This window comes from Calliphora vicina, chromosome X, assembly GCF_958450345.1.
Source record: "Calliphora vicina chromosome X, idCalVici1.1, whole genome shotgun sequence".
NCBI classification, from domain to species: Eukaryota; Metazoa; Arthropoda; class Insecta; order Diptera; family Calliphoridae; genus Calliphora; species Calliphora vicina.
In genome coordinates this window covers 7,704,753-7,721,803 of record NC_088785.1, presented here as the reverse complement: position 1 = coordinate 7,721,803, position 17,051 = coordinate 7,704,753, and the positions used below count along the sequence as shown (strand labels likewise).

The window sequence follows — 17,051 nt, the reverse complement described above, 5'->3', positions numbered from 1 at the left end:
GCCCGGTTGAAGAATAATAAAGCCGCTGGCGCAGATGGCTTGCCGGCTGAGCTGTTTAAAAGAGTTGGTAAGCCATATGGTCTCAAGAATGCATGCCAGATGAATGGAACCTCAGTGTACTCACAAAAAAGGAGACCCTACCCTTTGCATCAACTACCGAGGTATAAGTCTTCTATCCATTGCATACAAGATACAGCCTAGAAATCAACGCTTGGCAATAGATGTTACTTTGGGCTTAGTAGGCAATTGAAAAGTAAAGTACTCTCTCGAAGGACGAAGATAACACTGTATAAAACGCTCACTTTACCCGTCCTGCTCTATGGTGCTGAAACATGGACTATGAAAATATCAGATGGGTCATTGTTGGCAGTGTTTGAGATGAAAATTCTCCGAAAGATTTATGGCCCTATACGCGTTGGTGATGGATTCAGAATTAGAATGCCGACGTAGATTTAGTCAAGCGCATTAAAATCCAACGAATGCGCTGGCTCGGACACGTTTGGCGGATGGATAATGACGCTCCAGCTTTAAAGCCATACAAGGAGGAACTCACAAAGAGCGGCCCAATCTCCGTTGGAATGACCAGGTGCAAGAAGATCTGAAAACATGCAGAAGACAGAAATAGCTGGCGTTCTATTTTGTTTCAGGCTCAAACCGACACTCGGTTGTAATAGCCATATAAAGTTAATAAAGTTGAGGCACTTGTAATTGCTGCGTACCTTGTTTCTGTTGTGGTTAGTTAGAATTTGGCTTTATCTGCTGTAGCAAATCGCGTTGGGTTTTGTTGAAGGCTTCTAGCAATTGTTTAAATGCTAAATTAATTGAATTTTTAATTTAGTTGATTATTGTTTCTTTTAACTTGACGACACTTTTCTATCTTTTTATTATTGACATTTAAATAAATCATTATTCTTGTTCAGTAATAATTCATGTTTATTTAATAACGGTTTACAAGAAACTTATAACTAAAAAGAAATGCAATTATATAAATATAGTTATAATGAGTCATAACATTTAAAATTGTAAGTGAAGTTTTTGCTGGGACGCGCAATTGCAATTTGGGCTGAATAAATACAATATAAATTAATGTAAAACAAAATAAAAACAATAAATATTAAGATTAAATTAACATATAAATTTAAATTGAGTTATTTATTGAAAATAAAAAAATTTACAAAATATCAGTACATATAAAATAATAACTGAATATTATGGATATTGTTTTCTATATGGTTTTTTTTATTTAATTTCGAGGAGTGCAACTTGAAATGTTAAATCAGATCGTATACTATTAAACCGCGCCTAATCGGCTCTGATGGTTTGAAATATGTTTACGAGAGGAAACATTTTATTTTTTTTCAGGTTTTGTAATTAATTTAATATCTTTCTAACCATTATGTATTTCAGGTCTCTCTATTTGAGAAATGTTATACAACATGACTATCTTTTACCTTTTTAATGTTCCCAAAACATCGTATATGAGTTTTTAAATAACTATGATAACACTTACTCGTTCCCGTCTGTAAATAAGTTAGTAAATTTTCAAAATTCCTCCTGAAAACCTTTTGGTTAAACCAATTCCAAAAAATTAAGAAATAATATTTTATTAGGCATAGAAAGCTAAAACTATTAAGTCAGTAGTTCTCATAATTATGAAGTGTCTTCGTTTAGACAATAATTTTTACTAGTTTTACTGTATTTAATATTTTTTTCAACTTTCAGTTTTCGTACACAAAAATAGTAAAATCTAGCAGGCATTTCAAGAGAAAATATTTTTCTATTTTAAATAATAAATTAGTTTTATTTTGAATTTTTTTGGAAAAAGTTGACAATAGAAGTAAATTTGCTTTCGTTTACTTTTTGTATTTTTAAGAATATTTTTCTATTTTACTAGAAATGTATTCGAACAAATCTTCGATGTACCTGTCAATCAAACTTTAAGGATTTCGAGAAAAACTTAATTTTTGATAAATTTTAAAAATAATTAGGTCAATGTCTCTATAATTTGTAAACTTATCTTTAGACTTCAGAGCCGATATTGCATTTTAATATTACGATAATTTGACTGAAATTTTCAGAACTCCTCGAAATTCCAAAAAAAAAAACTATCATTATAAATCGTTTAACTATAAACTACATAGTATTCGCGTTACATTAGATAGTCTTCTTAAGAGCGATTCTGTATTTAAAGAAGCTTTTGTAAGTTTAAGCTTCAAGAACATTATTATAATCTAGCAATCCCGTTAAGGTTTTGTAAAAACTGTGCGTTTTAAATGTTTAAAAAATTATAAAATATTATGTCATGAAAAGCAACCCTCAATCACGTGGTGAATCGAACCAGAAACTATACTGAAACTTTTGTCGAGAGAGTACGATCACCATTGGGAGAAGCGGAATGTATTATCGGATGCTAAGAAACATAGTGAAATAACTACGTTGGATGCCGAATCAATTTTAATGCAGTGGTTTGATGGTTAAACATTTTGTATTGCAATAAAATACGCAATTTTGTTTTGAAGTTGTACATTGATTGGTATAAATAAACAACTTATTTAAAATGTCCGTAGAAATAATATGTTCCGAGGTCGCAGACAATTACTTTGTTCGCGCTCTATTCCGAATCACCATGTTTTGTTATTTGCTATTTTTTTGGGTTGCGAGAAATGCAAAAAAAAGTGTTTGTTATTTAAATGAAATAGAATTTGTTTTAAAAAATACAAAAATGTTAGATATATTAAATATATATATTAATTGTTGTTTTTTCTTCTAAACCTAAAGCAGGACATTAAGCTATCGTTTGGACACACGCAACTTTTCTGAGATTCATTCTGAATGTAAATTTGTATTATTTTATTTTCCAAACACGTTTGTAATTTATCTACTAAGTACATCTTCTTCTTCCAAAAAAAAAAAAAACGTGATAATAGCGACAACGTAATATATGTACACAATACACACTAACAGCGGATTATTCAACAAAATTTGTCTGTCAAGTGTCATTTAATTCTCTTTATGTATTGTTTTTGTTTTTTTTTCTCACATCATTATTACTGCCATCGAATACATAGCGAGTGTCACAATTCGTCAGATCGCATAAAAGTGCGTGTATGGGATGAGGATAATGATCTCAAATCGAAATTACGTCAAAAGTTAACACGCGAATCGGATGATTTTCTCGGCCAAACCATAATAGAAGTGCGTACGTTGTCTGGTGAAATGGACGTGTGGTATAATTTAGAAAAGCGCACCGACAAATCGGCGGTGTCTGGAGCCATACGTCTTCACATATCGGTGGAAATAAAGGGCGAAGAAAAGGTGGCACCTTATCACGTTCAATACACCTGTTTGCATGAGAATCTTTTTCATTATCTCTGCGAAGATAATTCGGGCATGGTAAGTAACATACATTTTAAAACAAAGTTATTTGTATTTTATAGAAATAATACACTCAGAATGCTGCCCCTTTCTCTGTATCCTCAGAGTTACACTCACAATTATATGTAGACAAATGACAGAATTTTTATTAAAACCGGACTATTCGTTTAGAAAATATATATAGATATCTCGTAAAGAACGTTAATTTAATACAGTTAAATTGTTACCTCTTAAAAAAATGGTGATTTATTTCCTGTAAGTAAACCGGATTCTTTTAATTGCAAATAAAAGCGATCTTTTTAACAACTCTTTATTTACATTTACAGAAAAACACTTAAAATAGTTACTCTGTGTTTTTATACAAATCGTTACCTTAATATAGAAAGGCTCTAACTCATTAAGCGGACCATTTATCGAAATAAACGAAAATCTGGGCTTACAAGGAAAAAACAGTTAGAGCCTTTTTATATTAAGGCAACGAAATTCACTTTTATATTTGACAAGAATAAACACACTTAAATTACGGTTATAAGATACACTTAAATTATTTATCCTAATGATATTGACTCAATCAAAATTCACAACAAACTCAATGGTAGCTTCTAATGCTACCAGTATTTATACACAACAGCGACATCTTCTAGTAGTGCACTTTTATCTTACTTTTAACTTATTGTTTTTGATGTCGGTAATAACTTCTCTCGATTTATATTGGGCTTTCTCAGAGATCACACTATACGAGTCGTTCAAGATAAATTCAACCTTCTACGTCAAACTTCCAACCCTATCTATTCTTTTGCAGATGACAGCAATATTTTTCATTCATATTCATTCAGTTATATACCAAGCCTGTCGGAGATTGGGACAATGAGGCAAACATGAATGTGCGAATAGGATCGCTTTCAACGCACGCAAGATTCAGTTTTGCATGTTGACACAAAAACGAACTACAGACCATTTCGCTTCTACAGTATTATGGGTGGTGTAAATATTGTGGAATTAGATGCTCTTGATGTTCTGGGCATGAGAATACAATACATTTTTCAAGTGCCGAAAGAAGCATTCAGTGTATCAGTGTTCTGAAACGGTGTAGGAATTACTTCACTCCATCTGATCTCCTCACTGTTTACACCACCTATATCCGACCGATAATGAAATACATGTATGGTCCTGTTCTCCAAAGTTTATTTTCGAGCTTCTCGAACGCGTACAGGACAGGGCGAAGATAAAGTATCCAACTCCATTGATTCGCTGTTCTATCGGTTCTACAATGTAATGAGTTCTGAAAAAAAACCCCTTTGTGGCTGATTAGCCAGTGGACCGCAAAACACATTACAGGGAAAATTCGTTCATTAGCCATATTGTCCATATGTGGAACAAGCTTTCCGCTGAAGTCTTTCCTATCATTTTCAATGTAGGAAAGTTCAAATCGAATATCCACAGACACTCCTCCCTTCCATAACCTATTTTCCTAGTTCCAAGAGTACTCTGAGTGCTAGTTCAAGAATTGCGACCTTGGTATCTATCTTCCATCACTTTTAAATCTTGATAAACGTTCTCCGTGTTCATCTAGATACTAGATACTAGCGTAAGGCATTTTGTAAATAAAGTGATGGATTCGTCAATATCGCTGTTTTGTTCAACCTAGAAAACGTCTATCATATCTGTGTCCGACGAATCTGATAGATGTTGATTCATAGAAGATGGTACATCGTCTGAGTACAGTAAAGACCTTTTAGCTGACTGTAAATCAGTATATGTCAATTTCCTTATATTCATACCATTGTGTTTTTTCGATTCTGTCCAATTCATAGGTACACCAAACTAGAAATTATTTCATTTACACTTTTCCACTGTCCACTTATCATGTCATATTGTCATAATGTCCTAATATTTCACAATGGTTTTTATTGTTTTTCGAGCAAAAAATTTCCTAAAATAATACTACTCTCCAACCAGGAGAGACCTGCGCCGAATGCCTAAGAGCCGGTTAAGCCGAGCTGCCGAGTCGTGATATATTAAGACATTATGATACTATGACTGATAAGAATTGAAAAAAATGTTTGGAACCCACGTCTTATTCAGAACCTTAATTTCCGTCTTAAATTACACAGTGCAACACATAAAATTCAAACTCCTTGTGGAATTTCTCGAAGTACTTATCGAAACTGACAAAATTCTATTTGGGTTTTGCTAGTTTTAGTTGCTGTTCGGATTTTATGGTCTGATGTAAATTTTGGTTAAAACTGATCTAAAAATGATCTGGCTTAAGCAACCAGTGAAATGCGCATAGGAAATAGCTCATCCCCCAACAATAAATTTCAGTGAATTTATCAAACTAAAAATTGGGAATTTAGCATAAAACAATTTTACTAAAATACTAATTTTGTATTCCCGAATAACCTTTTAACCAATTGGAATTTTGTTTTACTGTTTTGTGCACAATTGTAGCTATAACATAGGAGAACGAAAGTGTAAAACAAACTAACCGGAAAAACTGCATCTAGTGCCTCAAAATTTCTATAATATCGAAAAATTTAAATTTTTATTATATCTTATTTGCCATTTTTGGAAGTTTTTGTTGGGATAATTTGTTTTACAATTTGTTTCTCCTTGTCTATAACTACAACTTTGCCAAAGACAGAAACGAAGAGGAGAGGAATATAACTTAATAATCAACCCTGAATGGTTTGTTAATAATACGACAATAAGTATTCCCGATGATAGCAAATGGATTCTTTCTCTAGGTTCAAAATTTGCTCTACCAATCAGTAACGGAAACTTTTCGACGATCGGATTGATAGCAGATTTTGAACAATGGGTACATATAGCCAACAGAATTATGGCACACCGAAAAACAATGAAGAATAATGACAAAGAGAAATTAATACTAAACATTTATGACGATACAAGAAGATTCTTGAAACAATATAAGGATAAGATAATCATAACTAAAGCGGACAAGGGAAATAAAACAGTTTTAATGTACAAGAAGGACTACTACGAGAGAATGGATGAGTTATTGAAGGATAGAAAAACATACAAACGAATTTTGATAGATCCGACACAAAAATTGCAGGGGGCAAACAACAATCTTATTATAGATGTATGTATATAAGAAGAAATATATAAGTATTTATGATAAGAAAATATTAACATCAAACGCAGCAACGGCCCCCAGACTTTATAGACTTCCTAAAATCCATAAACCTGACAATCCACTACGTCCAATATCATCATCACTAGGAGTACCCTGTTACGAATTATCGAAACATATTGGGAACATATTGAAAAACATTATACAGGGAAAATACAATATATAAAACTCCCTGAAATTAAAGATGAAACTGGATACGCTTACATTGGACGAAGATGAGATCCTTATCAGAGATGTGCATGAATACCATTCAAACGACATATTTATTATTTTGCAAAAGTGAATACTAAATATGACAAATATTTGACGATAAAGACGTAACCACTAAATAAAATACATTTGAATTCTTTTATTTATTTGAAAAACTTATTGCACTTAGGATGATTCAAAACAAAAAATTTAGTTTTATTTTATTTGATGCTGTTTGATCTTACAAAACACTTGTAAGTGTAAACACGTCACACAAATTTGTGCTAAAAAAAAGTGGCTAGGCTTTTTAGCAAATATTTGCCATGTGTGACCCTACCTTAAGTTATCACTATACATAAATTAAACGAATACTGTCTTTGTATGATTCACTACAGCAAGTGTTTTGTTACAAAATGCATGTAATTGCTTGCATATTCTGTAAGCTCTTACCATTTACAAAAGCATCGAATCAATATGAGTGTTTTGAATATACGCAGAGTTTTTTCAGTAAATATACACTTTCCAATATGAGTATTTTTGAATTAATTTAAGACTGTATTTAGAACGATTTTTCTTGCATATTTAAATTTTTTCAATATTTGTTTGTTATTTCGCAGTTCATGCAAAATAATCGATAATCGATATCGATAAGTACTATGAGAAATTTCACATGAAAAGAAGTTTGCTGTTCAAAAATGTTGCACTGTGTTGATTGAAGTACGTGTTTCTTTCTCACTAAGTCTGTTATAGGTTTTCTAAACTTTTTGACTGTTTATTGACCACAAATGTAACAAATTACATTTCAGTCATTCCGACAACATTTTCGTATTGAGGACATAATGTTAAAATATATTTATTTATAGAAATGTACATTTAAGATTACGAAACGGGCACATGAATTTACTTATGACAACCAATTTTGAAAAATGAAGGTAGATCCAAAGTACACATAGTACAAAGAATTTAAAAAAAAATATTATTGTTACCAATGCACATCTAATACAAAACCACTAACGGTATCTCGTATATGTATGCTATCATTGAAAATATTTGTATTTAGGTTAAGTTGCCGCAACAAAAGGGAGATGATGCGTGGAAACTCTATTTTGATGAGATACCAGAGGAAATTGTTGACGAGTTTGCCATGCGTTACGGCATTGAGAATATTTATCAGGCTATGACACATTTTCACTGCCTTTCGGCCAAATATCTTTGCCCCGGAGTTCCAGCAGTCATGAGTACATTATTGGCCAATATCAATGCTTATTATGCTCATACAACCGCTTCATCGGCCGTTTCGGCGAGTGATCGTTTTGCTGCTAGTAACTTTGGGGTAAGTAAATACATGTAAATATTATATGTATGTTGATGCAATTTTTTTTATTAAAAGTTAATTTGAATTTATTACAATTTTTACTTTATAAATATTTATATAAATACATGTTGAAACCATGTGTTTAGTTAAAGAGGGGTCAGACGGCATGTATTGCTTGTGTTTTGTGCCGTGTATTGGGACATTTTTCCACATGTAAACATATACATACCGTGTGATCCATATGAAACTTTGTGTATGCAAAATACATGTGTATTACTTGTGACATTTTTGGCAATTAGAGCATGTTCTATTTTCGTGTGTATACCAGTGTTGTATTTTGAAATACAACACTGTGTGAGTGCAAAATAAAAAAACAAAACAAAAAAGAATAAAGAAAAATCATAAAATAAGTTTCATTGCATTAAATATATTTATTGTGATTTAAAAATGTTTTAAATAAATATATTGTTAAAAACAACAAACATATAAACTAATAGAGGTTATGTCACATGCAATTACATACATATGTACGTTTGAACGTGGAAATTATGAATCGTATGTATAAAGTGAATTTTGACATACACATGGAATTCCATATGTATCGAATACATGTCCCAATATAAAAGCAATACATGCCGTCTGAACCCCCTATTAGCAAAAGCTCACAAATACATTTTCTGTCATTGATTGTGAACGCATTTTTATTTTAAATATTAAACCAATGTAGTTTCAAAGTATTTACTAGAGATGAGCGATATTTCAATACCAGCATTTAATACATAATAATACCGGTATTCACAATCTTGTGCATTTGTATTGCAAATTTATGCAATGGTTTATTTCTGTATATTTTGTTAGAGTAAAGTAAAAATGCAATGCATATTCATTCAATGATGCATGACCATTTGCACACTATTGTGAATGGGGCTAATATATTCTTCTTAACTTTGTTGTTATTTTGTTGAACATTTTGAAAACGTGATCATGGTCATTGTTTACAAGAACAATGATTTATAAATCACATTCACTATGAACGACTTTCTTTAAAAATCAGGAGATCGCTCATCTCTATTATTTACAATATAAACATTTGAGACAGCGTGAAACAACAGATGATTTTTTCCTACATAGAGAAATAAAAGTTAGATTAATACATCCATACTCAAGTTTTCCATACTAATTTACGAATACAATTAAATTTTTAATATTAAAGAAAGAAAAGTTCGTTAAACTCTTGGACCAATTACACAATTCGTTACGAATTGATTTATCAATGTATCGCAATAATTTCCCCGCATCTAGTCAAGAGAAGCTAATGGATTTGAAATCGACTGTGGATCTGTTGACCAGCATAACATTTTTCCGCATGAAAGTAAGTATGATTGATTGATTAATTGTCCTGATTAATTGGATATTGTTATTAAGTAAATGTGACATTTGTCAACTAAATTTCGCAATAATGTTACAAATTTAAGGTGCAAGAATTATCTAGTCCGCCGAGAGCAAGTACTGTCGTCAAAGATTGCGTCAAAGCTTGTCTTAGATCCACTTATCAATTCCTTTTCGAGAACTGTTACGAATTATATAACAGGGAATTTCAGGTAAGAGATTGATTTGTTCTATTTTAATCGTAATGTAATATATTCAACAATATAACACTTTGAATTCACAGGTGACACAACTTTCTACTTTTGTATGAATACATATTAGGATGGTCTTTTGTAGATTATTGTGACACTTGATATAAAAGTCTAAATTTGGCTGTACAAATTTAAGTCAATCGGTTAAAGTTAACCCCTAACGCATTGAATCAAAAGTTTGGAGATGTGTTTACAAAGGCATTTTTTTCAGTTTTCTCAACAAAAAGTTATTAAATATTAATTTTGTAGAATCGTCTTAGTGTATATAAAAAACCGACTTTTTAAAAAACCGGTTTGTCGGTTAACCGAAAATTGGACTTTTCTAGAAAACCGGTTTTTCGGTTAACCGAATAAATAAAATGAAATAACCCCTTATTTCATATGCAATAAAACCCCAATTTTGAAAATGAAATAAGATAATGCCCCAAATAAAAATGAAATAACACCCCATTATTAGGGTCTTATTTCATATGAAATAGAACCCCAATTTTTAAAACGAAATAAGTCCCTAAACACAGTGAAGGTGATCAAAAACAATTGGGGGTTTCAAATGGTCTGCTATTGGGTCATATTGTCATAATATTCGATAGTTTAAATACATTTTTGTTGTTTTTCAAACAAAAAAGTTTTAAACTAATAAGACTTTTTGAACTATTTTTATTTTATCATAAAATAACACTTTTTTCGTTTGAAGCACAACAACAATTTGTTTAAACTATCATAATATATTAGGACCTTATGACAATATAACTTTATAGCAAACCTTCTGAATCCCCCAAATGTATGTACTTTTGGCAAAATAAAAAAAAGGTGTTGTTAATGGTACCGTGAAATAGCTCCCAAATGAAATAACTCCCAATGAAATTATTCCCATCAAAAATTAAATAATTCCCAAACTTGAAAAATGAAATAACTACCAAAGGGTAAAATGAAATTACTCCCAATAATCGGTGGTTTCATAATTTTAAAAATATTACTCCCAAAAAAGCGAAATAACTCCCAATAGAAATGAAATAATTCCCAATCCGAAGCAATTTATTTATGTAATCTAGAAAAAGGAACTTCAAAAGTGAAATTATTCTTCGTTTGCCAAACATTTTTTGCATTGCTGGGATCCCCTGGGATGTGTCAAAAACTGGCTTCACTCAAAAAATTAGTTTTGCATTGCTTTTGCAAAGTAGAACCCAACAAAAATGAAATAACTCCCAATACAATATAAATGAAATGAAAATAAAATGAAATAAAACCAAACAAAAATGTCATTGGGAGTTATTGCATTATGAAATAACTCCCAACAAAAAATTATGAAATAACTCCCTATGCGTTAGAAGTTGTTTAATAATGAAATAAGTCCTAAGTTGTATGAAAAATTTGTTGGGTGTTATTTAATTTTAAAATAAAATTCTGTAGCATAATTTTGGGATAAATTTAAAAAAAAAAAAAAAAAAAACTAGGCGTATGATTGAAACTTCAGAGTCTATACGGCAAGTCACCTGTTAACATTGTTCGATTTGACTCAAATTTTCAGAGCTGGACCATTATATAAAGTACTTCACGAAATTTTAAAAATACCCCAATGAACATATGTATGTATATTTATATTTTATATTGAATGTTATTTTTAAAGGTGGATCCAAACGAAGCCAAACGCGAATCTGACGACCATGGACCAAAATTGGATAGTGTGGACTTTTGGCATAAGCTAATTGCCTTAATAGTGTCTGTGATCGATGAGGATAAAAATAGTTACGGCACTGTATTGAATCAATTTCCACAAGAGCTCAATATTGGACAAGTATGATACTTACTTACTTACTTAATTAATTATTTTACTATATTGATATTTAAATAAAATATTAGTTTTGTGTATTGGGTACTTTTTAGTGGCGGAGAACTTTAAATTGTACGGTACTGTAAATTTTTAAACAGAAGAAATAATTATAATAAGACAAAGTATACAGTTGTTACGAATTACTGTTGCAATTACGTATATATTATGGTATTCATTCGACTAATGATCGTTCGATTAATCGAAAAAAAATCGGTACAACATATCTCACTGGTTCTTCTAAAGAGCGTCAACTCAAAATTTTAAAATGTTCAGTAGAAGCAAAAAACTATTATTTTTTTTCAATACATTACAATGAAACATCTGTACGCATACAACTGTATTTTTTTGGCGAAAGAGTAGAGAAAATGATAGCAGATTTTTACAGTGGGTAGATATGACCACTGCACGTCGATTTCTTGCAAAAAGTGAAAATTGACAATTTTTGAGTTGACGCTCTTTAGAGGATCCAGTGCTATATATGGCCAAAGATATGTGGAAATACGCCTCAGCGAACATCCGCAGTTAATAACATGATAGGACTGAAACAAGTTGCTAAGTTCTCTGCCTCCACAAAAACGCCCTTTACATAACCATTTATAGTAAAAAAAATATAAAAACATTGTCTAATATCTAAACTTATTTAAATTGAAAATCTTTCAGCTGTCCGCCGCTACCATGTGGGGCTTGTTTGCTGTTGATATGAAATATGCCCTTGAAGAACACGAACAGCATCGTTTGTGTAAATCATCCGAGTATATGAATTTACATTTTCGTGTCAAGTGGTTGTACAGTAATTATGTGAAGGAAGTGCCACCGCACAAAGGTGCTGTTCCCGAATACCCTGCATGGTTTGAGCCATTTGTGATGCAATGGCTTAACGAAAACGATGACGTGTCATTAGAGTATCTCCATGGGGCCTTCAATCGCGACAAAAAAGATGGGGTAAGCTGTAATGCGATCGTGACAGATTGTTTTATTTATCCGTTCGCAAATATCCAATTTCCGTTAAAATCTCTGTTCTTACTTGTTTAAATTTATTGTGACATTATGCGAAATAATAATCCTACTATGTAGTTGCATATAAACAATCATCAACACATCGTTTTTGCTACATTTCATTACCAATAGATTTCTAAGTAAATTGACTACTTCGTTATTTTATTATTATACCCTGCACCACGATAGTGGGGAGGGTATATTGGATTAGTGCTGATGTTTTTAAAATGCAAAAAAAGTGTCCCAACACACACCTTAAAGTATACCAATCTGCTCAGGATCACTTTCTGAGTCGATTAAGCGATGGCCGTCCGTCCATGTAAACCTTGTAATCAAACTACAGGTCGCAATTTCCAAGATAATTCAACAAAATTTGGTACAATCTCTTTTATTGCAAGGACAAAGTCTATTGAATTTGGTTGTAATCGGCCATTATTGCCCCCATACGATTGCCCTAAGCTCTCACAAATATCTCAGTTATATAGATATCCAAACCAAATTCGACTAAAATAAGTTTTATATAAGCCGAACCCGCCTCACCAAATTTTGTAATGATCGGTCCACAATTAGTCATAGCTACCATAGAGGCTCACTTCCAAAAATCACTTTAACTAGCATAAATCTCTTAAAAATGTTGGTATTCCAATAAAATTCAACACAAATAATTTATATATATTAGGGTATTCAATCGATTAACCGTTAATCGGTTAACCGATTAATTTTGGACGGTTAACTGTTCGAATAATTTAAAATTTACGATTTTCAAATAACAAATAAACCGATTAATTTGTGTCGATTAACCGATTAACCGAAATTCCTTTTTTTGCACTTTAACATATCTTTTTGTATTTATTTTTCCATTTCAATTCAAATACATATTTCAAATTAAAATTATATATTTTTTCAAACATCCAAGAAAAATGTTTAGTGAGAATAACAACTGACATATTTAATTTACATGTATTTGAAACTTTGTTTGCATGTAATGAACTACATGTACAGAACTTAACGAAACTATCAAAAGTATTCAATATTTAAAACAATCCGATGATATAAGAAATATTTGATATGCTTAGAAAAAACTAAAAAAAGCTGAGATATTGGATATTCTTTATCATGCTTTCGATTTCTCCAACATCTACAATCATCAAAAGAGTGTTTTTTCCAAGTCAAGTTTTATTAAATCTGAAGAAAAAAATCGTTTAAGAGAAAAAAAATTAAATTATATTCTTTTTTTTAAAAGATAATTTCAGAAGATCTCACTAAAATCCTTAAAAAAATTTAGTTTTTTGAATACAAAAAGGATCTCAAATACCTTATTTGCTATTATTTTTTTGTTGAATTGTTATTGTTTTTTATGTTTTTGTACACAAAATTCGTGGTTGAATTTTCAATTTAAAATTAAAATAGACATTATTCGGTTAATCGAATAATTTTAAATTAACCGAATAAATCTAAACCCTCGATTATTTGCTCGGTTAACCGATTAAACTAGAAACCCGATTAATTGAATACCCTAATATATATACAAGAGTCATGTCACTAAATTTTATAACGATCGAACGATCGGATAACACTAAGAGTCCGGATTTAATGCCCACTTCCGAAAATGATTTTACTGAGTATGGATTTCTTAAAAATGTTGGTATTCAAATAAAATTCAACACAAATAGGTTTCATATATACTGATGTCATGCCACCTAATTTAATGGTTTAATTGGTTCGTAATTACACACAGTTACTAAATTATACGTACGATCGACTTTTTGGACCTTTTTTTAAAAATCTATATATTTGAAAATACAAGGTCTAACTCATTCATTCACTCACTCACTCACTCATTCACTGACTCATCAGTCATGAGTGAGTGAGTGAATGAATAAGTCAGGCCTTGTATTTTTAAATATATAGATTTTTTAGAAAAATTCCCAAAAAGTCGATCGTACGTATAATTTAGTAACTGTGTGTAGATTGGTGTAGGGTATCATATGGGCGGGCTTGACCGACTATACTTTCTTGCTTGTTTTTATTATATATTATAATGTTAATGTAGAAAATATACAAAAAATACGCCTGATAACAAGACCATATTTATTTCACAATCTGAAAGCCTTATTTATTTTACAATTACTCACTATCCCGTTTTAAAATATCTCTATTGCACTATGTGTCCAAAAGCCAAAATTGCGGCAAAAATTAGCATCATAAAACTTTGCGTAGAGACCCCTGTTGCTAAAAATAAGTATTTTTAAAAAAATGATAATAACCCCCTCTTCTGGGGTTTACCAAATATTTTCAAAAAAGATTTCAATCTTTATTCTCATAGCATTTTCCACAAATATAATAAAACTTGCTTCATTAAGCTCTAATGCTGCGTTAAATGTAGTTACAAACAAATTTTGTATGTTTCTAGAAAAAACAAGTAAGAGTGCTATATTCGGCTATGCCGAATCTTATATACCCTTCACCTTTGTTGTGGATGCATTATTATTTTTTATAATTAGTATATAGGTATGTATGTACTATAGACGTGCAAGAGTGTAACTTAAAGTATTGTCAAAACAAGTATACCATATACATAGCTGTTACTATGGGTATAAATATGAGAATGAGTATAACTAATGTTGTATGGTTTTGCTTTTGCACACACACTATACTCTTAAAAACAAAAACAGTTGTTTATTGTTTTGTATTGAGTATGTCATAAACTTCTTTTTTGCACACAAATAGCTGTTGTAACTACAAGTATTATAAAATATTGTAGGTAAAACAAATATACAAGTGAACTTTGGTGAGTTGATGTGTATGTGCGAAAATTTATGTTTAAAAATGAACAACACGCAGTGGTTTAGAAACGTTTATTTCTGGAAATAATTCGGTATCTCGGGAACTATTGGAGATATTACTACAAAATTTCTCATGGTTGGAGCTGAGGTATTTTCGAGTTGATTTGCAGTTGATCAGTTTCCTAGCGCTAATGGGGGCCAGTGAGTTGCCCCCAAAGTTGGTCACCTCGGATCTCAATTTTTTTAATAAATCGGCAAAAATTCATTTATGATCCGAATGAGCTGAAATTAAAAATATAAATAGCGCTTAAGAAGATCTACAAAAAATACGCGTACATGTGCAGGTTATCTCCATTAGTTGAAGAGTTATTTACGTTTATTTATTTTTAATTTTTCTCGATTTTTTTATGGTTTTTTAGATATGGCGGGCCTACGGAGGGTCGATTTTTTTTTCTAAAATATCACCTATGTATATTGGCAATAAAATTCTAAATAAAATAAAAAAACTAGCTAACAATTAACTTGTCCCTATAAAAAGTTAAACGCATCCAAAGTTGGAACATGTAAAAAGTGCCGTATTTTTAAAGTATTTTCCCAAAAAAGCCCATATATTTTTTTCTTTTGTAGAAAAAAATTTTCTTCGGGACTATATACAATTTTTATATGATCCGGAAATTTTTATATAATACAAAACCGTGTAAAGTAAATTTAAGCGGACACAACACCGCCAAGACCTATCCAAACTTGGCCAATTTGAATAAAAAAATTAGATTTGAGTAAAACATTCTAAAAAGGCAAAGCACCGATCCTCGAAAAAGCTTCATACTTGTATAACCGTATATGCTTCTTAAATACCTATCTACAAAGTTTTTTTTTTCTATCACACGGTAAATAACGTCACAGTAGGCACTTTTCTAAAAAAACTCAGTTTTTGTAACACATTTTACCCGGTTTAGGAATTTCGGTATTTAAAAATAAAAAAATTTAAATATTATAATGTGGTTTATTTAAGGATAATTGAGTCTATATTAGTTCCAAATCTTGTTATGATATCTTTAACCGTTAAAATTTTACATTAATTCAAACTGTATATTTTTCTCCATGTAAAATCACCATATTATATTTTTTTAAGTTTTTAGGTAAAAACTTCCCAAAAAAATGATTTGATTTTACTAAAATATCAATCAATCTTCAAGTCCTAAGGTTTTCAACAATATCAAATACTTATATAAAAAGGCCTTTATTTACTCCTCAAAAGTTCTACAAACCTTGCCCCCTTTAGAAAATTTGTATGCTTTTTCATATATTTATAGTGGTTTAGGCTCCTATAATTCACAAACAAATAAAGAAACAGACATACATACTTATTTGTTGGTAAAATTTCTATAAATCATACACACGAGTTTTTATTTGCATCATACAATAAGTTACTTATTGTATTCCATCTTTATCTACTAGTACTTGCTTGTGCGAAACATAGGAAAACCAATATGTTACTCTCATTCTCTTTTTATCCACTCATACAATAACTGCTACAAATAATAACAATACCAACTTATAACAGAAACACCAAAATACTCATCAATACTCACTCACTTTAGTAAACACACAGAAACTTGTACAAACAGTTGTAACTGTGCACGTCTTTAGTATGTACATTGCCCACTTTCAGCTTACAGCATCCTAAATTTATCAAGAACACAAAAAACAACAACAACGCCAAACGAAACAGAACACCAAAAGAAAAAACAAAAACAAAATA

At 30.9% G+C, this 17,051-nt stretch overlaps 1 protein-coding gene across 1 annotated transcript in view; it reads left to right on the top strand.

Moving 5' to 3' along the window:
• Positions 1–17,051, top strand: part of LOC135962851 (serine-rich adhesin for platelets-like) — a 191,291-nt gene that overhangs the window by 150,548 nt on the left and 23,692 nt on the right. Inside the window, exons 10-15 of the mRNA XM_065514755.1 lie at positions 3,069–3,393; positions 7,782–8,054; positions 9,250–9,408; positions 9,512–9,637; positions 11,304–11,471; positions 12,168–12,449. Of these exons, the coding sequence (XP_065370827.1) occupies positions 3,069–3,393; positions 7,782–8,054; positions 9,250–9,408; positions 9,512–9,637; positions 11,304–11,471; positions 12,168–12,449 (1,333 nt within the window). The remainder of the gene's footprint in view (positions 1–3,068; positions 3,394–7,781; positions 8,055–9,249; positions 9,409–9,511; positions 9,638–11,303; positions 11,472–12,167; positions 12,450–17,051) is intronic.